Below are 20,109 nucleotides of genomic sequence, written 5' to 3' on the forward strand. Positions count from 1 at the left end.
TTGCGGCTCATCGGTTCAACTTGGGGGTTTTAACATGCACTCCTCACAACGCGCCAATAGTGAGTGGCCTCGCTATTTGACGCGCCATGTGCATCACGGACCCTAGCTCTTGTGTGGCTTGCAGTCGTCAGTGCCGGAGTGAAGGGCACGCGGAGGGTGCACAATGAAATGTAGTGTCGGAAAGGGCCCGGAAGCGGTTCCGACCAGCCCCGGAAAATTGTACCCCTCACGATACCCCTCATGGCTCAGGGTTGCGGGGTGTTTTCCCCCCGGTTCAAGGATTAATACTTGATTGGCTGTTTTCAGAGATAATCGACTGCACTAGAATCTTCCGTATCTTTGATGGTACAGAGTCTAAATTGCCACTGTCGTCTGTCGTCATGTAATTCCTCTCTGGGGTTCCTCCAGCCAGGTCTGGCCGATCTGCGGGGTCTTGGTGGGCTACGTAGTTGGAGAAGATCTTGCTTGCTGATGTTAGCCATGGTAAAGCTACACTTTTGACCCTTTCGATTGCGAGGTGCGTTGTGCTTCCTGGGTCTCAAATCGCAACCTCCGTAATCACGACCGATCTGATTCGGTCCAGCACATTGGATCGATCGGCACCGACAGGTGTCATGAAGCGTGTTGAATAGTATAAATAAGAACTTTTGGAAACTCTTTAATCGTACAAAAAATGAACATTGTTTTAATAGGATACAAACTACGCCAGTTGCGAGCCATCTTTGCTTGACTCAGTCTTGTCACTGAAGTGCCGCCGCTTGTAAGTGTCTTACCCAACAGCATTGCCGCGCACGGCGTTCCGGTATTAACGTCGCAAAAATGATTTGGACTCTTCTTGGTTATCCCGGAACTATCATGGTATTTCAATTTTCTTATCGAGACACGAAAGCCCTGGCATTCTTGGGTTGTCGGGCGTGGCCACGAACCATGATGCCCAGAGCGTCGTTGGGCAACGGCCAACAACCACGCCGCAGGTCTCTCGCGGTAAGCTTCGCAAAATGTAAAAAGAAATATAGTGCGTAAAATATCAATAAGAGTACAGGAGGAGAAGAAGAAACAGGAGAACAGATCATTTCACTGCCAAAAAAAGTATGACGGCCAGCCTAGAATTCACCTGTTGTTGTTTTTTTGCGCATGCAACTATTTACACAAACCTACTTTTGAAAAGACCTAGAACAGAGAACCCTCGGGAACCTGTTCCAACACACTCACTTAAAGAGTTTTCGAGTATACAACCTGGTATCTCTGCCATGACCTTCGCCGACATAAAACATCTGTTCTATTTCGGTAGTTGACACGACATCATCTGGGTCGTCCTTGACTCGGAAAAGCGGACCACAAAACGTACAGCTGTTTCGACAAATTATTAAGGATGTGATTGATTATAGGTTTGCCAAGTCAAGTTCAACCCTCACGGTCTGCTGCATGCACTCGGAGTGATACTGATGAGTAATTGCTCAAAGCGCATAGCGACACGATTTCAGGTTGACAAGATGCGATTCACGTCCAATAATCACTACTGTGCTGCTAGTTAGGTCATTGGCGACTTGCAGATTTCGGCACTTGATGCCGCAACTCGGGCAAGTGTCATCTAAACTGATATTTCAAGAGTAAGAGGTGCACGAATTACAATTCGAGACGTCAAGGTATGAGGCTTGCCCTCAAAAGAGCGTTGAGATAACTAATCAGAGTCTTTATTCTCCACACCGGAGGTGAAAATCATGATTCAAGAGACGAGAGAGGTGTATTCGTCGGCGGCTCTGTCTAGATGACTAGGAAAATCCAACTACCATATTTGACCCAGAGTCGCACAGGCCCGTTAAATGTTCAACTAGAGTTTAGCGGATGAGTGACGAGGCACACGATGATCTATAGTTTGCAGCACGTCATATTGCTGATCTGGGGTAGCGCCCAATTACTAGATGGAAGAGACGATATTATGGAGTCGGGCGGCACTTCTCTGGAACTGCATATGGCAATACAATATAACTAGAGCACTCCGTGGATCCGCTGAGAATCCTTTTAATTTCGAATCTTCACATAGCCTACATTTTCTGATATAACCCGATGCAGAATTTATGTCATATACACGAGAACGCCTTTGAGAACGACTCATAGGCGTCATTTATATCCAGGCTTCAGATGTGTCCATCTGCCTGACGTTTATACAATGTAAAAGACAGCTCTAACACAACTCCTGAAATTTACAATTCTTGTGTAATCCAACAACTATAACTCTTATTTCCTGGCAGCTGCAATGAGATTTATTCCGGTTCTGCTGTGTGGACTTGCTTCCCTGACCGCTGCTAGGCCAGGTGATAAGCGAGGCACGCCCATCCCAAACAAGGACGTGCTCTGCGTGGGTTACGAAAATGAGGATGAAGCATGTAAGAGCGACTTTCGCGCTTGCTGGACCTGGCTTGGATACAAACATGACCCGGACTCGGGTCAAATGTCTAAACGTCTAGACACGCGCCGGCCAGGACGTCCAAGTGCTGCCGACGCAGGTGCCCAGGTACTCAAGGCCGATATTCGAGTCGACACGAACCGTGATGGCGTGGTAGACGTCGTCGGCTCATCCGACGAAGAAGGCAAGAACGATTGGACTGATACGTCCGGTGGCATTTTTCTCGCAAACATTGGCGATTCGGACAATCGGTGCCGGAAACGCTACCCCGGGGAGCCTCAGAAGAATATATGGAGTTTCTCGGAAACCCTCTTCAAATGTCACGATGCCGATGACGAAACGCAACGAGCTCCTTATTACATGGCCCCAATGCGTACTATGCCAATCAAAGGGCTGAGCGAAACAGCCACAGCTAGTGTGACCGTGCCAGATGTCAACACGCGCTCCCTAGTTCGCATCTTTCGTGCTACTGCGAATGAGACCTGGGAGATTGTCAATGACAATACCACCTTCTCAGCGCAAGAGGTGCAGCAGGGTCTCACCCTAGGTATTGACGCCCGCGACACGCGACGTGAAGGCGGCTGGGATGGCAGAGTCAGTGTCGAATTCACTGCCAAGGACGGCCAGTCCGAGTCCAGGGACACGGCGATGTTGCGAGTTGCCCCGGTGCTGCTGCATCACAACCGCCAGTCGATCCAGAGGGTCTTCACATCGGGCTTCCCCGCCTCGCGGCCCGAAACGCGAGCGTCCATGGACAGGATCGTCCAGGACATTGAGAAGAGCATGGAGCCCGCCCACGTGCCTGGTCCCATCACCAGGATCGACACTGACGACGCCTGGGCACAGGACTACTTCGAGGCCGCTTACACGAGCATGCCGGGGCCGAACGGCACCGCCATCGCGCTGCGCATCATGCTCGAAGGTAGGAACACCAAGCGGTACAGGTCAATCGCCCTCCCGTACACTTCTCTTCGAGGCGATGGCGTGGGCGCCATCGCCGCCGGCCGCCGGCTGGCGCTCGACAAGACCAGTACGGGGTACAACGCCGGCGGCAATCTCGAGTCGATCCCGCCGTATGAGCTCGGCGGCGGCCAAAAGTTCCCGCATAGACGGGTCATTGTGGGAGGTGACGGGGAGAACGCACCCCGCTCGCTCGACTTTTTCAAAGCGCAAGAGATGCAGGCTCCGATAGTCGTCGACTCCACGTGGCTCAAGGTAGGACACGTCGACGAGATGTTCCAAGCCGTGCCGGCCAAGACGGACCGCGGCTGGGCCATCCTGGCTCTGGACCCGGCCGAGGGGCTGGAGCTGCTCCGCGATGCCGCGCAACGCGGCTCTGGCGGCCAGCCAGTCATCAACTGTACCGAGTTTGCGTCGAGCCCGACGATTGAGCAGTTCGTCAACGAGCCGTCCGTCATCCAGGCCGCCGAGCTGGGCGACCAGCGGATGGCGGCCAACATTGACGTCTTGAAAAAGGAGACTGGGGTCACAGACGCCGAAATCTTTCGAGTGCCTGCCATCATGGGCACGTATGAGACGATTGACGCATACAAGAAGCGACGCGGCCCCAAGCGTCGCATGACTATTGAGCGGCGTGATCGGGCGGCCAACGCGTCGTCGAGCGTAGAACCCGCAACAGATTTGAACCCGTGTTTCGGTGACGAGGAGGAGGAAGATGATGATGAGAGTGCCAATCTACAGGGTCGCCAGACGGGCCAGTCTGAGCCCACAAAGTATGCCTCGCTTCTACCGAACCTGGTGAACGGCCTGTCGCTCTCCGACTCGTCCTACTTGGCGTCGAAGCAATTCGGCCCTCTGATCGACGGCGAGGACATTTTCGAGGCCGCGGCCGCCAAAGCATTCAAGGATGCTGGCCTTGCCACTGTCGAGTTCGTAGACGAGTGGGACTTGAACATGGTGTATGGAAACCTGCACTCCTTCACCAACGCTTTCCGCGATGCTTCCCAGCCTTGGTGGTAGTTTGGTTTGTAGTTGCACCCAGTTACCAGTTCCGACTACTTCTAGCCCAGCGCCTGCCTCCATGCGCGCGGCGGATGCTCTCTCTGCCTCTTGGCTGATTGGATGAATCTTGGTGCATAGATCCTCGGGGTTCGTCTCTAGTGAGCAGTTATGACGTGCTACTAGAATGAATGAAACAATCGCTGGCTTGACATTTTTAATTTCTTACGCGTGATTCCATTTGTAAGCGCATGGAAAAGACAGCTCAAGCAGATGGGCCCAAATACCGTCTGGCGGATCAATTGACTATTGGTCCACACGTCAGTAACCAAATGATTTTCCGCCAGCCATCCAGGGACGTCATTTATAAGACGAAGCTTTCGCCGGTCATTCCAACACTGAATTCATCTACTTCTCAAATTCAAATCCCACGTACACTTTTATTTGAAACTTGCTAAAGCAAGTCAAGCAGCGTCGTCATCATGGTTTTTGAATGGAAAGACGAGGGAAAGTTCCACCGCGTGCCCAAGCTCACGCCTGGACCCCCCAATGTCTACTTTGGTACGAACTGGCGTCCTCCTCCGAAAAAAAAAACGGCAGTCAACTAATTCGATCCCTTCATATAGGTGATATTTTCTCGACTGCCTCGAGCGACGCGCCGAATCCGTTGACCAGCTCGTTGTTCCTGCTCGAAAAGGTAGAGAACCCGGAGCCGGCTCCGACTTACACCTATGACGAGAGTGGTATCGTGGTCAAGGGTGAGTTTGTTGTCGCAGTCCCCGTCTGCGCAGAAGCGGCTATTAACGAAGAATCGCATCACAGGCGAGTTGCACGTCGAGGATGAAAAGGGCAACAATGCGAAGCTGCTGCCCGGCGACACCTTTTTCATCCACCGCGGGAGCACCATTCTCTTCTCGACCCCTCGTTATGCCGTCGCTTACAAGGTAGCCGCTCGTCGCCACGCTCATTAAAGATGAAGGGCAGTTCAGGATCGACTGTCACGACCATAGCTAGTCACGCGGGAGGATGTCACGATAGGAAGGCGAAATGGATGCAAAGGGCCACCGGAAGGGGGGGGCTTACCTCCTCCAGTGATTAGTAGTATCCTAGTATAGCACTTCCGCAATATCCTTGCGACAATTTACTACTAAATTGCCATTAACATCTTCACGTTGATCGTGTAAATTGCGTTGCTTGACAGTTACGATGCTAGCAGAGGAATCCTGTGCCATTTGTGAGAGAGATGGAGTGTAGGAGCATGCGCATCCAATACGTTCAGCGTGATAAAGTCTTCCCAATATGATGTGCGCTTCTCAAACAGATATTGGACGTAATTTACAGACTGAATATTGTAGAGAGACAAATAGCAGAAGCTTGCATTATACTAAATCGTGAAGAGATGCCACTATTCCTCGTCGGTAGCGGGTAGCGTAAAGTACTTGACAGTCTTGGTGGTGAGCCACGCATCCAGAGCCTCCTCGCCCATGTCCCGACCAAACCCAGACTGCTTCACGCCGCCGAATGGAGTGTTTGCGTGCAGCGCTCCCCAGCAGTTGACAGTGACTTGTCCGCTCTCCAGGGCCGACGAGACTCGCTCTGCCCGGCTGACATTGTTGGTAAAGACGGCGGCGCTGAGTCCGTATTCGGTGTCGTTGGCTTTCTGGATGACCTCTGATTCGGTGGTGAAGCGTGCGATTGACTAGACAGGTACACAAGGGTTAGCGACAAGGAAATCGGGGACGCATTTCTGCGTGGACTCACAGCAACGGGCCCAAAGATTTCTTCTTGCATGATGCGGGCATCCTCGGGGACGTCGACAAAGGCGGTGCTCGGGACAAAGTGCCCCTTGTCGAGCACGGAGCTGCTCTCGGCCAGCAGGCGAACGCCCGACTCCTTGGCCTGCCGGATGTAGGCGATGATCTTGTCCTTTTGCTGCGCGCTGATGACGGGACCCTTGGTCGTCTCGTCCGACAGGGGGTCTCCCTGGGACGACTCGACCAGCTTCTCCGCGAGGGCCTGGAGAAATGTGTCGTAGATGGCGCTCTGGACGTAGATGCGGGACCCCGCGGCGCACACCTGCCCGTTGTTGGCGGTGAATCCGAGCGTCGTCCAGAACAGCGCGTTCTGCAGGTCCGCATCGGCGAAGACGATCGACGGGCTCTTGCCGCCCAGCTCCAGCGTGACTTTCTTGAGGTTCGAGGAGGCGGCCGCCTTCAGGATCTGGCGGCCCACGGGGCCGCTGCCGGTGAAGGCGAGCTTCTTGACGCCGTGATGCTCGGCCAGGGCCTGCCCGGCGACAGCTCCGTACCCGCAGATGACGTTCACCACGCCAGGTGGGAAGCCTGCCTCCTTGATCAGGCTGGCCAGTTTTTGGCCGTATAAAGGCGTGAGCTCGGGCGTCTTGATGATGAGTACGTTGCCGGCGGCGATTGCAGGAGCCAGCTTCCAAATGGTAATCATTCTATTTGCTAGAGTCAGCCATCTTTTCGAGGGTTTTTTTTTCTCCTTTGGTGCGAATGCATCGTGGGAGTGTTTTTCAGGCGATAATTGGGGGGGGGGGAGACTCACAATGGTGCATTCCACGGGACAATGGCGGCACACACCCCGATCGGCTCTCGCCTTGTGAAGGCATGGCCCTGAGGGATGCTCAGCAGCTGGCCCGTGATCTTGTCGGCCCAGCCGGCAAAGTAGCGCAACGTCTCGGCGGACTGTGTTATGTGCAGTCCTTTCGACTCCTTGAACAGCACGCCCGCCTCGAGCGCTTCCAGGCTGGCGAGGTCATCCGCGTCCCGTTCGATGAGGTCGGCGAGCCGGTTGAGAAGCTTGCCCCTCTCGGCAGGCCCCACGGCCTTCCAGGATCCCTTGAATGCTGCAAGGGCCGCTTCAACAGCCTTGTCCACGTCTTCTTTCTGCGCCGCCGAGACCGTAGCGAGGGGATCGCCTGTCGACGGGTTCTCCACCTGGAGCTCCGAGCCTCCCACGGCAGGCTGGAAGTCGTTGTTGATAAAAAGGCCCGTGTGGACTGTTTTTTTGCAAGGTTCAGTAGGGACTCGGGGATTTATTCTCGCCGTTTGGAGTCACTTGTGATGGTGAGTCCACGCTGGGCGTACATACCGTGAACGGGCCGTCCGCCGAAGCCGGTCAGTTGGACTTCACTCATGGCAGAGATTGTCTGATGTGGATATTGAGTTCACAATGTTTTTTTTGGGGATGATTAATTGACACGAGTATTCTTTTTGCGTATAGGCACAGTGGTCTTGGCGTTCCTGAGATTGAGCTGCCAACGGCGCTCTTGGGGGGAAACGGCAGCGGCGAGCTTATATATACCAACGGCGATAAGCTAGGTGACCTAGACTCGAGGTGGGGTTTTCGCAACTCCCGTTTGAAGTGGCGACGGCGCGTTTTACAAAAAGTACTGGGTATTGCCTGCAAAGGCAAAAAGTATGTTTCCTCACGGCACATTAGTAGGCACATTGGTAGGCACATTGGTACCGGTGTACTCGGCACCTAATCAGATTATTATCTCTTGCATCCTGCTGCTGCACACAGATTGACGATGGTGCTATCACTCTCTAGTGGCTCCGTAGTTGCGTACTCCGTAAGATGCAGTTCTCGCATCAACAATCGATCAATGCACCCCTCACCTGAGATATGGCACTTTAGTACTAATGACTCTTCTTCGCAAGATAGGAACGTCCATGTGCTCGAGACCTGCGACGACTTCAAACAGCCCGGGAAGCTACAGGAAAGGTGGCGTTTTTTGCGGAAATAGTTTTCCGGGGAATCCTTGTTCAACCCCATAATATTCCGTGGTCCGTTGTCCCAAAATGGAAAGAGCGATCAATTCACCGGTCCGCTGCAATTGGCCGCAATTTTCCGCTTCCGCATCCTTTGACTGACTGGAAAATCGCGAGGAAGAATACATGATGGAATCAAATTCGAGGGTAGATGCTTATAAGCAGTTGAAAGGATGATGGTCATGGCAAGGAAGGATTCATATTTAGCTTATCAATTTTCCTACCTTGATAGCTCCAGGCTTGCAGTCCTTGACAAGGAACAGAAACGTCAAGACGCCAGGGACTCAGGTCGTGGATTCCCCGAAGCATACAAAAACAACAAAGAACGTTCTTGACAAACTCAACTCAAAATTTCCAGCATGGTAAGCTCTACTGACGGTTTTACCTGGACACCTTCAGCCGGGCGCCGTAAAGGTCTCCCGACAATTGGTGCCGTCCAGCCACCAAATTACTCCACCCAGCCGCCGAGCGAAGTGCACGATGTTATAGTTATCGGAGCTGGTTACGCTGGCCTAGTCGCCGCTCGCGACCTGGCTACACAAGGTAGGATCCCCATCACGCCAGGTCCCATTCCGGTGCCGTGCCTGACAGCTACGCGATAGGCAAGATGACGCTGCTGCTCGAGGCGCGCGATAGACTTGGAGGTCGCACGTGGAATGCAAACATCAATGGGTTCAACTACGAGATGGGCGGGACTTGGGTCCATTGGCACATGCCTCACATCTACCGCGAGATATCGTATTACGGCCTGCACAACGATTTCATTGTTACCCAGAACCCCGGCAGCAAGGAAGACTACTTTACAGCCACGACGGGAAGCAGGCAGCGCAACATGTCCCACGAAGAAGAGGTAAGAGTCCAGGAGGAGGATGCTTTCCCCCGAAAAAAAACCGCACACGGTTGGCAGAAGCTCACACAAAAACATGTATAGGCCAACATAGCGGGGCGAGTGCTGCAGAAATTTTGCAATGTGGACGGCGAGGATCTCAAGCAAAGCTGGAAATACGCGTTCGCGACAGACCAGTCGCCGAAACTCATGGCTAAATGGGATAAGCTCTCCTGCCAAGACCGCCTGGACGAGATTCAAGACCAGCTTTCGCCAGAAGATCGGAGCATTTTGGAATCCCAGCTGCTTCAGATGGGAGGCAGCTCTCTGGAAAAGATTGGCTTGCTTGGCGTCCTCCTCTGGTGGTCACTAGGATCTCATACTCCGACGGGATTGAACGACATTGCGCTTCATACTCGGCTGCGGAGCGGACAGAGCGAGTTGCACCGACGCATCTTTGAGCACGCAGAGTCCACCGGAAACCTCTCCTACAGCTTCCAGACTCCTGTCCAGCGCATCGAGGATGCTGACAACACTGTTACCGTCACATCTCGAGACGGTCAGGTGTGGAAGGCAAAATCAGTCATCTGCACCATCCCCCTCAATGTCCTGTCGTCCATCGAATTCGTGCCACCACTTCCTGCGGACAAGCTCGAGGCGATACAGCACAAATCCGTCAACAGGTGCAACAAGGTCCATGTTGACTTGAACGGGCCGGACTATTTGTCGTGGACGTCGCTTGGTACGCCTGGAAAAGGCCTGGTCTCGGCGTTTGGAGATCACTTGACCAACGCGAGCAACTCTCATCTCGTGTGTTTTGGGCCAGACCCCGACACGCCTTTTGGCATCTCCCTAGACGATACGGAAGCTATCAAGTCCGCAGTGATCCACCTTTTACCCAAGGACAAGCAAGAAGAGGTGATCATCAACCGCATTGTAAGTAGCACGCATGCCGCGCGTTTGCATCAGTTCACGTTGATACCCCTCTCGCGAGAGACGACATCGCTAACGACGGCATTCAGGTTTCCCATGACTGGAACAATGACGAGTTTGCCAACGGCACGTGGTGTTTCCTGGAGCCCGAGGCTACTACAAAGTATCTCTCAGTGCTCCAGCGGCCGTACGGAAACATCTTCTTTGCCAGCGCCGATTGGTCAGACGGCTGGCGTGGCTGGATTGACGGAGCTGTCCAGAGCGGGACACAGGCGGCCAAGGCAGTCGTGTTCCAGAAAACGTCCTCAACACCTACTGTATCGGTGGAGAAGAAGCTTGCCAATGGAGCCTGAGAGTCTAAATCTTTTTCAGTCATGTCCTTTGGAGATGCTTTCAAAGTGTAGGACAAAAATGATGAACCGGGGGTGGGGGTAGTCTATGGTCGGAGGAGCTCTTGTTGAAGAATAGCATTCTCGTCGAGATCGAAGACCCCCTAGTACATTTAGGACACTAATTCGAGGCGAATCGACCATAGTGAAATTTTATATCATAACCTTCGCGTGTCTCACAAGTAAATGCTTTCCATCGTGGGCGAGGTTTGCAGTCTAAATAGCTCTCGTGGGGGTCGTTGTTGCGAAGTTCGGGCCGTGTAGGCGGCTGTAACAAGGTTCTCCAACCTTATTGATCTTTAGCTCCGCAACTCAGCTGTAATAGGGTGCAGATGTATTCATTAGAGTTATAGACGCGATGTTCGGGATGATACGGAGCGATGCGCGCTGGCCAGTGGATGCTGAGGCTCGGTCTAATTGGAAACAGGCGGGTCGTGAGTACTCATCTGGTCATGTAGACACACTAAATTGACAGTACATTAATACACTGTGCTTTCAACCTGCCGCTGGCTTGTCGCTGTATTGTTGGCCTCTTTTGAAGAAGTCTTGTGCACTTATGGTGGCGGAGGCCGCTGTTCGGCTGTTCCAGGCCGAGCGCGCAAGAAGTATGCGCCAACAATTGCCCGCACGAAGATAGCAAGGTCCGATCGCAAATGATTTCTTGGCGATTCGAAAGAGTGGCTGGTTCAGCTGGTAAAGACATTGCCCTTCGCGATTGGTGGACGAGTGATGACATACGACCAGGCGTATACGACATGTCGAATACGCTGAAGCGTATGTGCTGGTCTCCAATACGCCCATCAGTTTTTAAAGTGTCCAGTCGGCACCCACAACGGAGAAGGGTCTGCCATCGACAGCCTTGCAAGCGTAACCAGCCGTGGCAAAATAGGGAGACGCTGGTCTGATGACATTTTACGAGCGCCGAATGGAAGACGCTTCTCACAGCCTCGCTCTCGTTAATGGCTGTGCGGCGGGAAGCGTATAAGACGCCCGACTCCATTACCCTTGCCAGAGCCAGACTCTTCGTTTTATAAATACCTCTCGCTACCCTCCGTCATAAAAATCTCTACATAAAGATCGAGATCAATGCCTACACTGCCAATCTTATGCTTTGTCTTGATTGCTGTCCCTTCCCCCTCGACTTCGTTATGCTCCCCCCCGGCAAACCCCTCGACGTTGTGATTGTCGGCGCCGGGATAGGCGGACTCACCGCAGCAATTGCATGCCGCCGCGCCGCCGCGCCAATGAACGTGACAGTCTTGGAAAAATGCCCCGAGATCTTGAGCATCGGCGCAGGCATCCACATACCGCCCAACGCGTGCCGGGTGCTGGCAGAATTCGGACTACTGGACAAGCTCGAGCAGGCTGGTGGTTACCAAGTAGATCAGTTCAAGCTGCTCCGCTACGCCGACGGCCGCGTGCTTGCCTCTAAACCCATTCGTGACAGGGTAACAAGGACGCACAACGCACAGTGGATGTACGAGATATCTTGGATGATTCTGCCCAGGAATCCGGTCCAAAAACGTGCAGACTGTCCTGGCTGACATGCTCTAGTGCGATACACAGAGGCGATTACCAACGTGTGCTGTTGGAGGAAGCCGCACAGCTCGGCGCCGAGATCATGACCCACGCAGAAGCCGTCGATATCGAGTCGAATCTAGACAGACAAAGTTGTGTACTGCTCAAAAGTGGGCGGAGATTGCTGGCTGATGTGGTGATTGGTGCAGATGGTACGAGAATATATGATTGAGGAGACAGAACCCCTACTAATCCCCTCCGCCAGGACTATGGTCCAATATGAGAGACATCGTATCTGGATCTCCCATGCTACCCACAGAGACAGGAGATCTTGCCTATCGGGCCACATTTTGTCGGGGTGATCTGACTAGTCTAGGCGATGAAGGTGTGAATCGCCTGCTCGAGCAGTCCGATATAAGAGTGTGGATCGGCCCTGGCAGGCACGCCGTCTTTTATCCGTTACGAAACCACCAAGAGTATAATCTGGTCCTGATGTGAGAAAAATGATACTAGATTTCCCCGTTGCATTATTTTCTCGGCAGCAATTAATACGGCTTGCAGAGTCGCAGATGACCTACCACAAGGCGTGCGCACCGCCAAGGTGGCAGTCGAGGAAATGGTGTCCAGCTTTGACGGGTGGGATCCCATGTAGGTTCTTCATACACTAAGAAGAAAATCCCATAACAGGTGACTAATGTTCCTTTTTCTATACAGATTGAAAAAGATCATGCCGTGCGCAAAAGCCGAACCGCTGAAGTGGAAGCTTCTCCATATGGAGGAACTGGCACAGTGGACCAGAGTAAGGCTAATATTGCGCGGTTCCTATGGTTTACAGATTTACTGATCATGCCATAGGCCACAACAGCTTTACTTGGCGATGCCTGTCACCCATCGTTGCCATATCTGGGCCAAGGGGCGGCCATGGCGGTCGAAGACGGCGCCACGCTTGGTGCTCTATTGAGCCGATACAATGCAACCAAAATAGCCCAAGATCAGTGTCAGCAGAACCAGCAAATATCGCGATTGCTACACCTATACCAGGACCTACGAAAAAGCAGAGCCGAGATCCTCGTCGCAGGCGCGACAGATACCCGGCACTACTACCACCTGCCTGACGGCAGCGCGCAGGAGAAGAGAGACGAAGAACTGGCGAAGCTGTCTGGCATGAGCTGGAACGGCCCGTGTGTGTTCAACTGGGGGGACGCCGAGTACCAGAAAAACTTGCTCTCCTTCGATGCCGGTGCGCATGCGGCTGAAGGGATGAAAGATTGGGACAAGAAGATTACTGCTGCGACACATGAGAACTGCTCTTTGTGCAGCCAGAGACATTATAGTTTGACTGGCCTTGGGGCGAGTTATCCTGCACATTAGTGCAGCCTGCTGATGCTGATATTTTGTGCCTAAATACCAGAATAATTTCGAACTGGGCCAAAGACACCATGACGGAAACAATACGTTGTGTCCAGACTTGTGTGTCTGCGCAACTTTCTCGTGTAAACGGCTTCGAGAGCTTGCACAGTCGCCTTAAACAATACAAGACGTTTTTTTCTGCAATGGTGGACAAGCACGGGCTCTTTGTGCAGACGAAACAACAACGCTTCTGTCTGACATGATAACATTGGCCATCACCATTGAAGTTCCGGGCTTGCCGCGGTTCGCGGAACTTCGTGACATGCGTGCGCACAGTTGCGCCAAATGAACACTTCTAATCGAAATGCCGAGCCTTTTTAGACTTCAACCCAGGTGGTAAATAGTAACTCTGAGTATCGCTAAAATACTCGTGGCATCATCGGAATCGCAGCCCATTAATTCTTTTACACCACCTTCTGTGTTGAATTAACCTCGTACGACAGAACTTCTGTGGCAGGTGACCTCGGTGAGTTAAAGGAACATTCACATTAAAACTACCCGAATGAAGCCGCATAGTTTCGTCATTGTGCACATGGTCGTGAAAGCACCCCTGGACCGAAATTGCGGGTAACATGTTGGACACGACAACATGACCAACAAAGAGCTTTCGTGCTGACTGTCAAACATTCACAACTCGATTGATGGAGTTGTGAGGGTGGGTTTTGAATTTGTTCCGGAATGATTCACTGTTGCTCGTGTGCATGTAGCAAACGCAACGCGCCAGCTCTCCGTTCTTTAGCTAGCATTCGAGGCAGTCTGCAGCTTTCACTTGTGCGGAGAAATCAATCCCCTCTAATGTATTGTTTGCCGAAGTGATGATACTGTATTGAATCCGGCGGTACTGAAGCGCTCTAGTTATTGTGCGGTAGGTAGTTCCTCATATTTTTGATCCGAGGAGGCCTAGTGAGTGAGAAGATGCCAATGTGATGGTGCTTGTTATTTAATTGGTCTATTTTCCTCTGTTTCGCCTGGCTGTGAAGTTCTCTTCTGTCTGTCGTTTGTTGCCGTCGTTTGTTGCCGCAGTGAATGCTGGTCACTTGGAGAACAGTTATCCAACTGATACCTGCACATATCACTTAAGTAAGGCTGATACCTCCCGTAAAGCTGCCGCAGCACAAATATTCTTCATCGCCCATTGGCAAGTTTATGTCGATCCTTTCCGAAGTATCTGATGAAGATTATCGCAAGAGCGAAACCCATCATGCGTCCGACAACTTCTTCGGCCGAGATGCCGGCCCAAGCGGACGAGAAGCCAGGAGGGCTACTGACCTCCCCTGCCCGCCTTCGCAAGATCGATCTGCTGCGCGACAAAAATTTCGGAAAATACCTGCCCCTCCCCCAGCTTGTTGCGGTCGGCGATCAGAGCTCCGGGAAGTCCTCCCTTCTCGAGAGCCTGACGGGCATCCCGTTTCCTCGCAGCCAGGAGCTCTGCACTCGATACGCCACCCAGATTACACACAGGCGCGAGAGCCAGGCATTCATCAATGTCAGCATTATTCCAGGACCTGGTGCGTCCACGAGTGAGAAGGACAGTTTGGCGGGCTATCACAGGTCGGTCTCGACGACCTCTGAGCTGCACGATCAACTCCCGAGCATTCTGGACGAAGTCAACAAGCTGATGGGGATCCGTACTCCTCAGAACCCGGAAGGCACCAAGACATTCACCGAGGACGTCTTGAAAGTCGAGAAATGCGGCCCGAACGAAGACTATCTCACGGTCATCGATGTTCCCGGAATCTTCCGCATCACCACCGACAACGTCACGACAGAGGCTGACAAGGTCATGGTGCGCAGCATGGTCGAAAATTACATCCGCGACGATCAGACCATCATCTTGGCCGTGCTTCCCTGCAACGTCGACATTGTGACACAAGAGATTCTGGCCTTGGCGAAAAAACACGACCCAACCGGCCAACGCACTCTCGGGATTCTCACAAAGCCCGATTTGGTTCGTGAGAGAAGCGCACAGAGCGTCGTTTGCAGCCTGGTTAGGGGCGAAAAGAAGCCTCTGAATCTGGGTTACCACCTTGTCCGAAGTCGAGGCGGAGACGACGACGAAGGCACCTTGTTCGGCGACAACGAAAGGGACATTTTGTTCAAAGAAGAGCCCTGGTGCGACCTTCCTACGGACAGGCTCGGCGTTGTCGCCCTCCGCCAACGACTGCAACACCTTTTGGGAGAGCTCACAGACAAGACTTTTCCAAAGCTGCGATACGAGACTCGGCAGATGCTCGACAAGGCCAAGAAAGACTTGGCTCATCTGGGTCTCTCTCGGCAAACAGTGCAAGAGCAGCAGCAGTTCTTGGTTGCCATCGCCAGCGAGTTTCAAGCACTGGTCCGCTCGGCTCTGAGCGCCGACTATTCCGCTCATGCGTTCTTCGACGATGATCAGTTTCGTCTCATCACCAGGGTCCTCAATGCCACAGAGGAATTCAAGGCCGAATTCAATCTCTCGGCTCATACTTACGAGTTCATCCAGCCAGCCGGGAGCGTCTCGGGTGCCGATTCGTCCCCGCCCGAAGCGGCGCTGTCGGAGCCCGATTCCAGCATCAGCCGCGCGAATGTCGCCGACGAGGAAATGTCGCCAGGTCGGGAAACCGACCTGAACAGCGTGATTGTGCGTGAGCGTAATGATGATGAGCCTAGGCAAGGAATCATGGCGTGGATCAAGGAAATCCATCATCGCTCTCGAGGAACCGAACTGTTTTCCTTCAATCCCGCCGTGTTTTCCACTGCTTTCAGGCAACAGACAGCCAAGTGGATGACGCAAGCAGAGGTCTTTGTGAGCAGGATCATTTTCATGATTCACAACTTCATCGTGAGCACGTTGAAAGTTGTTTGCTCAGATGAAAAGGTCCGAGACGAGATCTTGGCTCAGATCTTGGATGATGCCTTGACAAGATATGAGTCTGGTCTGTCGCAGGTGCGATTTCTCTTCAAGGTGGAAACAGAAGGTCACCCTTACACCTTCAATGACTTCCTCCGAACCAAGTTCACCAATCTGCAGGGAGCCAGGATGGAGTGTGAGCTAAGCAACAAGATTCAATCTGTCAAATTAGGTCAATACTTCGAAATCGGTGACGAGGAAGAATTCGATGCAATCACCGTCGAGGGCGTACAATGCATGTTACGAGAAAAAGATGGAGGAAAGTATGTTGCAGAGGACGTCCACAACCTGCTTCAGTCCTACTACGAAGTGGCTCGTGACCGCTTCATCGACAACGTCTACCGGCAGTCAGTTACCCACAGTCTCGTTTCCGGAGAAAATAGTCCTCTGAGGCTGATTTCTGAGAAATGGGTGCTCGGTCTGGAGCCAGACCGACTTGATGCCATTGCGGGAGAGTCACTTCAGACACGAGAGCAGCGCGCAAAGTTGGTCCAGAGAATCAAGGACCTGACCGACGCAGTCTCGATCCTGCGCTGAAGACGTCTCTGCACGGCGAACATGAGTGCTCTGGGAACTGGGAACAGCAAGAGTAACGAACATTGAGTGACGAAAAGATCAGGATGTGGGGTTAAGAGATTGTATGCTAAAGGAACAAAACCGGAATAGACGAAACGAAGCGAGAAGAAAAGAAGACAAAAGACAACAGAGAAAATAGATAGCCAATAACTACTTAGATAGTCAATTCTTCAATTGCTGATGACGAGTCCCCCCTTGTCCCCGCTCACTAATTGAGCATACCGCAATTTTTTTACAGTTTGTGTAGATTGCGAGCCAGGAAGCTGAAATAGCAAGTAGTTATCGCCCCTGCTCGCCCAACTCCAAGACTGTCATCATGTGTTTCGAAATCTAATCAAACATTTCTGAGGACACAGCATTGGAACGCGAGCCATGAGAAGAAAATTGCTGCCAAGACCGAACAGAACCCAAGCAACCAACTCCCCCCTTGCTTCCTTCATTTACTAACCAAGTTAGTTGGGGAACTGTTATTAGTGGCGCCTTTCATCCACTTTGCTAGCTAGCTTGGGTTGTTCGGTCCCGAAATTGCCCCCTTCGGTTCCGGCATTGGGGCTCTCAGCCTTGTGCCCGGTCGGTCATTATCCTCAGCTGGTAAGGTTACTTGGAGCCGGTTCCTTAACCCCGGTATGGTTTTTGTTTGCCAAGCCAAAGATGACCGGGATATCAACGTCAAGATCCCGGCTTTGGAACCACCAAGAAATGTATGTATGCCTATTCGCTCGGTCATGGAGTGAGGAAAATGGCCGCCACCAAAACTCGTCATACCAACACCAAAAACGGCATGGTTCTATTGTGAATGAAAAAACGCCGCGCACTTATGTAAACCGGGACTTTCCACTGCCCCATGGTATGTATGACCAGCACAGGGTTTCCTTTCTACAAGACCCTGAGCGGGCGGCCTAGATTATCCCGGCTCGTACTCCGTCAAGGGACCCAGTAGCAACAAAGAAGAAGACTGCGAATCATTTACGTCCGCGGACGAGCTCAAACCACTAACTACCCAGTAGCGCCATCGGCCTCTAATAACATCCGCTATCCGAGTGGGCGGCCAAGACTTCGTGATCCATCGATCTTGGGCTGAATCTGTCACTTTTAAGAGGGTCATTGTACTCATCTCATTTTCGTAATTACCGAGATCCAAACGATCCGCATCCCATACCGGTACAGACATGAAAAGTTACTCGGGAAACCAACTTCTCCATCAGTTGTTTGCACTAAAAAGGGGACTGGCGGATATTGCCTGGGCTATCTCCGTCTTGTGGCGCTGAAAGGGTCCCCACAGTCGGAGCCTTGGGCAGTCCGAATCTCTTTCATAAATAAAAGTCTTGCCGCAACACTCTGGCCATCGAGTTTTTTTTTTTTCTTCTTCTTCTTTCAACTGCGCTGAAACCGAAAATTTACCCTTCCCTTCGAGCCTACTTGGGTAAAATCATCATGGCTTCCGAAACGCACGGCAAATCTGGCTCAGCATCGCCCTCGGTGAACGAGGCCGGCGAAAAGGCCCTTGGACACGATGACATTCCGGACGCAGGTCCCGAATCAGACCCTCAACTCGATCTGACCCAAACGAAAAGCTCGACTGCGCCGACCTATGTTACCGGCATCAAGCTTCAGCTCGTCTTCCTGGCCTTGTCTCTCGTGGCCTTTCTCATGCTGCTCGACATCTCCATTGTCGCCACTGTAAGTGATTCCCCCCCCCCCCCGGCGATGGCCTCCGAAAACAAGGCATGCCAAGTAATGCCCCCGTCAACCGCTCACACGCAATCTCTTCCCTTCTCCCCTTTTGCAGGCCACTCCTAGAATCACCAGCGACTTTCACTCCCTCACCGACGTGGGCTGGTACGGCAGCGCCTACCTGCTCGCCAACTGCTCGCTGCAGCCTCTCGCCGGCAAGATCTACACGTACTTCAACTCCAAGTTTACTTTCCTCACCTTTTTCGCCATTTTCGAGCTGGGATCTCTGCTATGCGGCGTGGCCCGCTCCTCCACGATGCTCATTGTGAGCAGGGCCATCGCTGGTCTCGGCGGCGCGGGCCTCATGAACGGCGCCCTGACTATCCTCTCCGTCTCTGTCCCGTTGCCCAAGCGGCCAATATACATGGGCGCCCTGATGGCGAGTACGTAGAGTTCTCAGCAGGAAGCTCCAAGATTTGACGTAACTAACAACTGTTACAGTTGCCCAGATGGGTGTCGTCGTCGGTCCGCTCCTCGGTGGCGCGTTCACTGAATATACCACATGGCGTTGGTGCTTTTACATCAATCTGCCCATCGGCGCCCTCGTCGCCGTCCTCCTTTTCTTCATCGCCATCCCCACCCAGGTCAAGCCCCGTCAAGACACTGTCCTCAGGACCATATACACAAAGCTCGATCTCGTGGGCTTTGCCCTCTTCTCCCCCTCCATCATCATGCTCCTGCTTGCGATGCAGTGGGGTGGCAACAGTTATGCCTGGAATAGTGCTACGATTATTGGCCTTTTCTGCGGCGCCGGAATCAACTTTCTCATCTTTCTCGGGTGGGAACACTACAAGGGGGAAGAAGCCATGATTCCCCTTTCGATACTCAAGATCCAAGCCGTGTGGTCTAGCTGTGCATTCGTGTTTTTCTTCTTTTCCATGATGCAAGTCGTCGTCTACTACATGCCCATTTACTTTCAAGCAGTCAAAGACGCCTCGCCGATGATGAGTGGTGTCGACTTGCTGCCAAGCATCCTTGGCCAGCTCGTCAGTACCATTGGCTCTGGAGTGGCCGGTTCGTCTACCCTATCCGTCACCCGGCGATCTTTTTCCTCATGCGCTGACCATATCTTGATCTTCTAGTCACCAAAGTTGGATATTATCTACCCTTCGCTGTTGTCTCTGCCATCATCGCCTCGATCGGCCACGGAACTCTTACGCTACTTGAACCGAATAGCTCGATCGGCGCGTGGATCGGATACCAGGTCATCGTTGGTTTCGGTCGCGGCCTGGGTATGCAAATGCCCTTCGTCGCCATCCAGAACTCAGTTTCTCCCAAGCTTGTCTCTGTTGCCATTTCTATTTTGACCTTTACCCAGACTTTTGGAGGCTCCGTCTTTCTGAGCATTGCCCAGACTGTCTTCACCACGAGTTTACGTTCCACGATCCCCAAGTACGCCCCGAACGTGTCCGCTGAGGAAGTTATAGAAGTTGGCGCCACAGGAGTCTGGAATGCGATCAAAGACCCGAAAGACCTAGCGAATGTGTTGATTGCGTACAATGAGAGTATTCGCCGCAATTATTACATTGCTATTGGCTGTTCGGTTGTTTGCTTCTTTATAGCTTGGTTTATGGGCTGGAAGGATATTCGAGCAAAGAAGAAGCCCGCAGCGGGAAGCGAACAGGCATAATGGCGTACACAAAAGAGCGTCGGTTGTTTTAGATGGAGAATAC

General features: G+C 52.6%; 7 protein-coding genes across 7 annotated transcripts; 6 read left to right on the plus strand and 1 right to left on the minus strand.

The window, feature by feature from the left end:
- Nucleotides 1–2,257: 2,257 nt before the first annotated feature.
- V2A60_009674 (uncharacterized protein) lies at nucleotides 2,258–4,387 on the plus strand (the record flags this gene model as incomplete). Its single annotated transcript, XM_083260939.1, has 1 exon — nucleotides 2,258–4,387. One exon carries the CDS (start codon nucleotides 2,258–2,260, stop codon nucleotides 4,385–4,387), a length of 2,130 nt encoding a protein of 709 aa, XP_083117065.1.
- A 461-nt stretch (nucleotides 4,388–4,848) lies between these two features.
- Nucleotides 4,849–5,337, plus strand: V2A60_009675 (uncharacterized protein; the record flags this gene model as incomplete). The annotated part of the gene is made up of 3 exons (XM_083260940.1): nucleotides 4,849–4,927; nucleotides 4,993–5,124; nucleotides 5,189–5,337. The coding sequence occupies 3 exons, from the start codon at nucleotides 4,849–4,851 to the stop codon at nucleotides 5,335–5,337; spliced, it is 360 nt and encodes a 119-aa protein (XP_083117066.1).
- A 434-nt stretch (nucleotides 5,338–5,771) lies between these two features.
- Nucleotides 5,772–7,526, minus strand: V2A60_009676 (aldehyde dehydrogenase family-domain-containing protein; the record flags this gene model as incomplete). Its single annotated transcript, XM_083260941.1, has 4 exons — nucleotides 5,772–6,065; nucleotides 6,128–6,827; nucleotides 6,935–7,388; nucleotides 7,481–7,526. 4 exons carry the CDS (start codon nucleotides 7,524–7,526, stop codon nucleotides 5,772–5,774), a joined length of 1,494 nt encoding a protein of 497 aa, XP_083117067.1.
- A 996-nt stretch (nucleotides 7,527–8,522) lies between these two features.
- On the plus strand, nucleotides 8,523–10,275 carry V2A60_009677 (flavin monoamine oxidase family protein; the record flags this gene model as incomplete). The annotated part of the gene is made up of 4 exons (XM_083260942.1): nucleotides 8,523–8,706; nucleotides 8,766–9,013; nucleotides 9,095–9,925; nucleotides 10,012–10,275. The coding sequence occupies 4 exons, from the start codon at nucleotides 8,523–8,525 to the stop codon at nucleotides 10,273–10,275; spliced, it is 1,527 nt and encodes a 508-aa protein (XP_083117068.1).
- A 1,184-nt stretch (nucleotides 10,276–11,459) lies between these two features.
- Nucleotides 11,460–13,200, plus strand: V2A60_009678 (uncharacterized protein; the record flags this gene model as incomplete). Its single annotated transcript, XM_083260943.1, has 6 exons — nucleotides 11,460–11,788; nucleotides 11,866–12,041; nucleotides 12,095–12,323; nucleotides 12,391–12,477; nucleotides 12,544–12,628; nucleotides 12,685–13,200. The coding sequence occupies 6 exons, from the start codon at nucleotides 11,460–11,462 to the stop codon at nucleotides 13,198–13,200; spliced, it is 1,422 nt and encodes a 473-aa protein (XP_083117069.1).
- Nucleotides 13,201–14,440: 1,240 nt separating this feature from the next.
- Nucleotides 14,441–16,663, plus strand: V2A60_009679 (dynamin family protein; the record flags this gene model as incomplete). The annotated part of the gene is made up of 1 exon (XM_083260944.1): nucleotides 14,441–16,663. One exon carries the CDS (start codon nucleotides 14,441–14,443, stop codon nucleotides 16,661–16,663), a length of 2,223 nt encoding a protein of 740 aa, XP_083117070.1.
- A 1,473-nt stretch (nucleotides 16,664–18,136) lies between these two features.
- Nucleotides 18,137–20,066, plus strand: V2A60_009680 (MDR family MFS transporter; the record flags this gene model as incomplete). The annotated part of the gene is made up of 4 exons (XM_083260945.1): nucleotides 18,137–18,382; nucleotides 18,492–18,819; nucleotides 18,878–19,450; nucleotides 19,519–20,066. The coding sequence occupies 4 exons, from the start codon at nucleotides 18,137–18,139 to the stop codon at nucleotides 20,064–20,066; spliced, it is 1,695 nt and encodes a 564-aa protein (XP_083117071.1).
- Nucleotides 20,067–20,109: the final 43 nt, after the last annotated feature.

The sequence above is a fragment of the Cordyceps javanica genome, chromosome 7 (genome assembly GCF_051103115.1).
Source record: "Cordyceps javanica chromosome 7, complete sequence".
Lineage (NCBI taxonomy): Eukaryota > Fungi > Ascomycota > Sordariomycetes > Hypocreales > Cordycipitaceae > Cordyceps > Cordyceps javanica.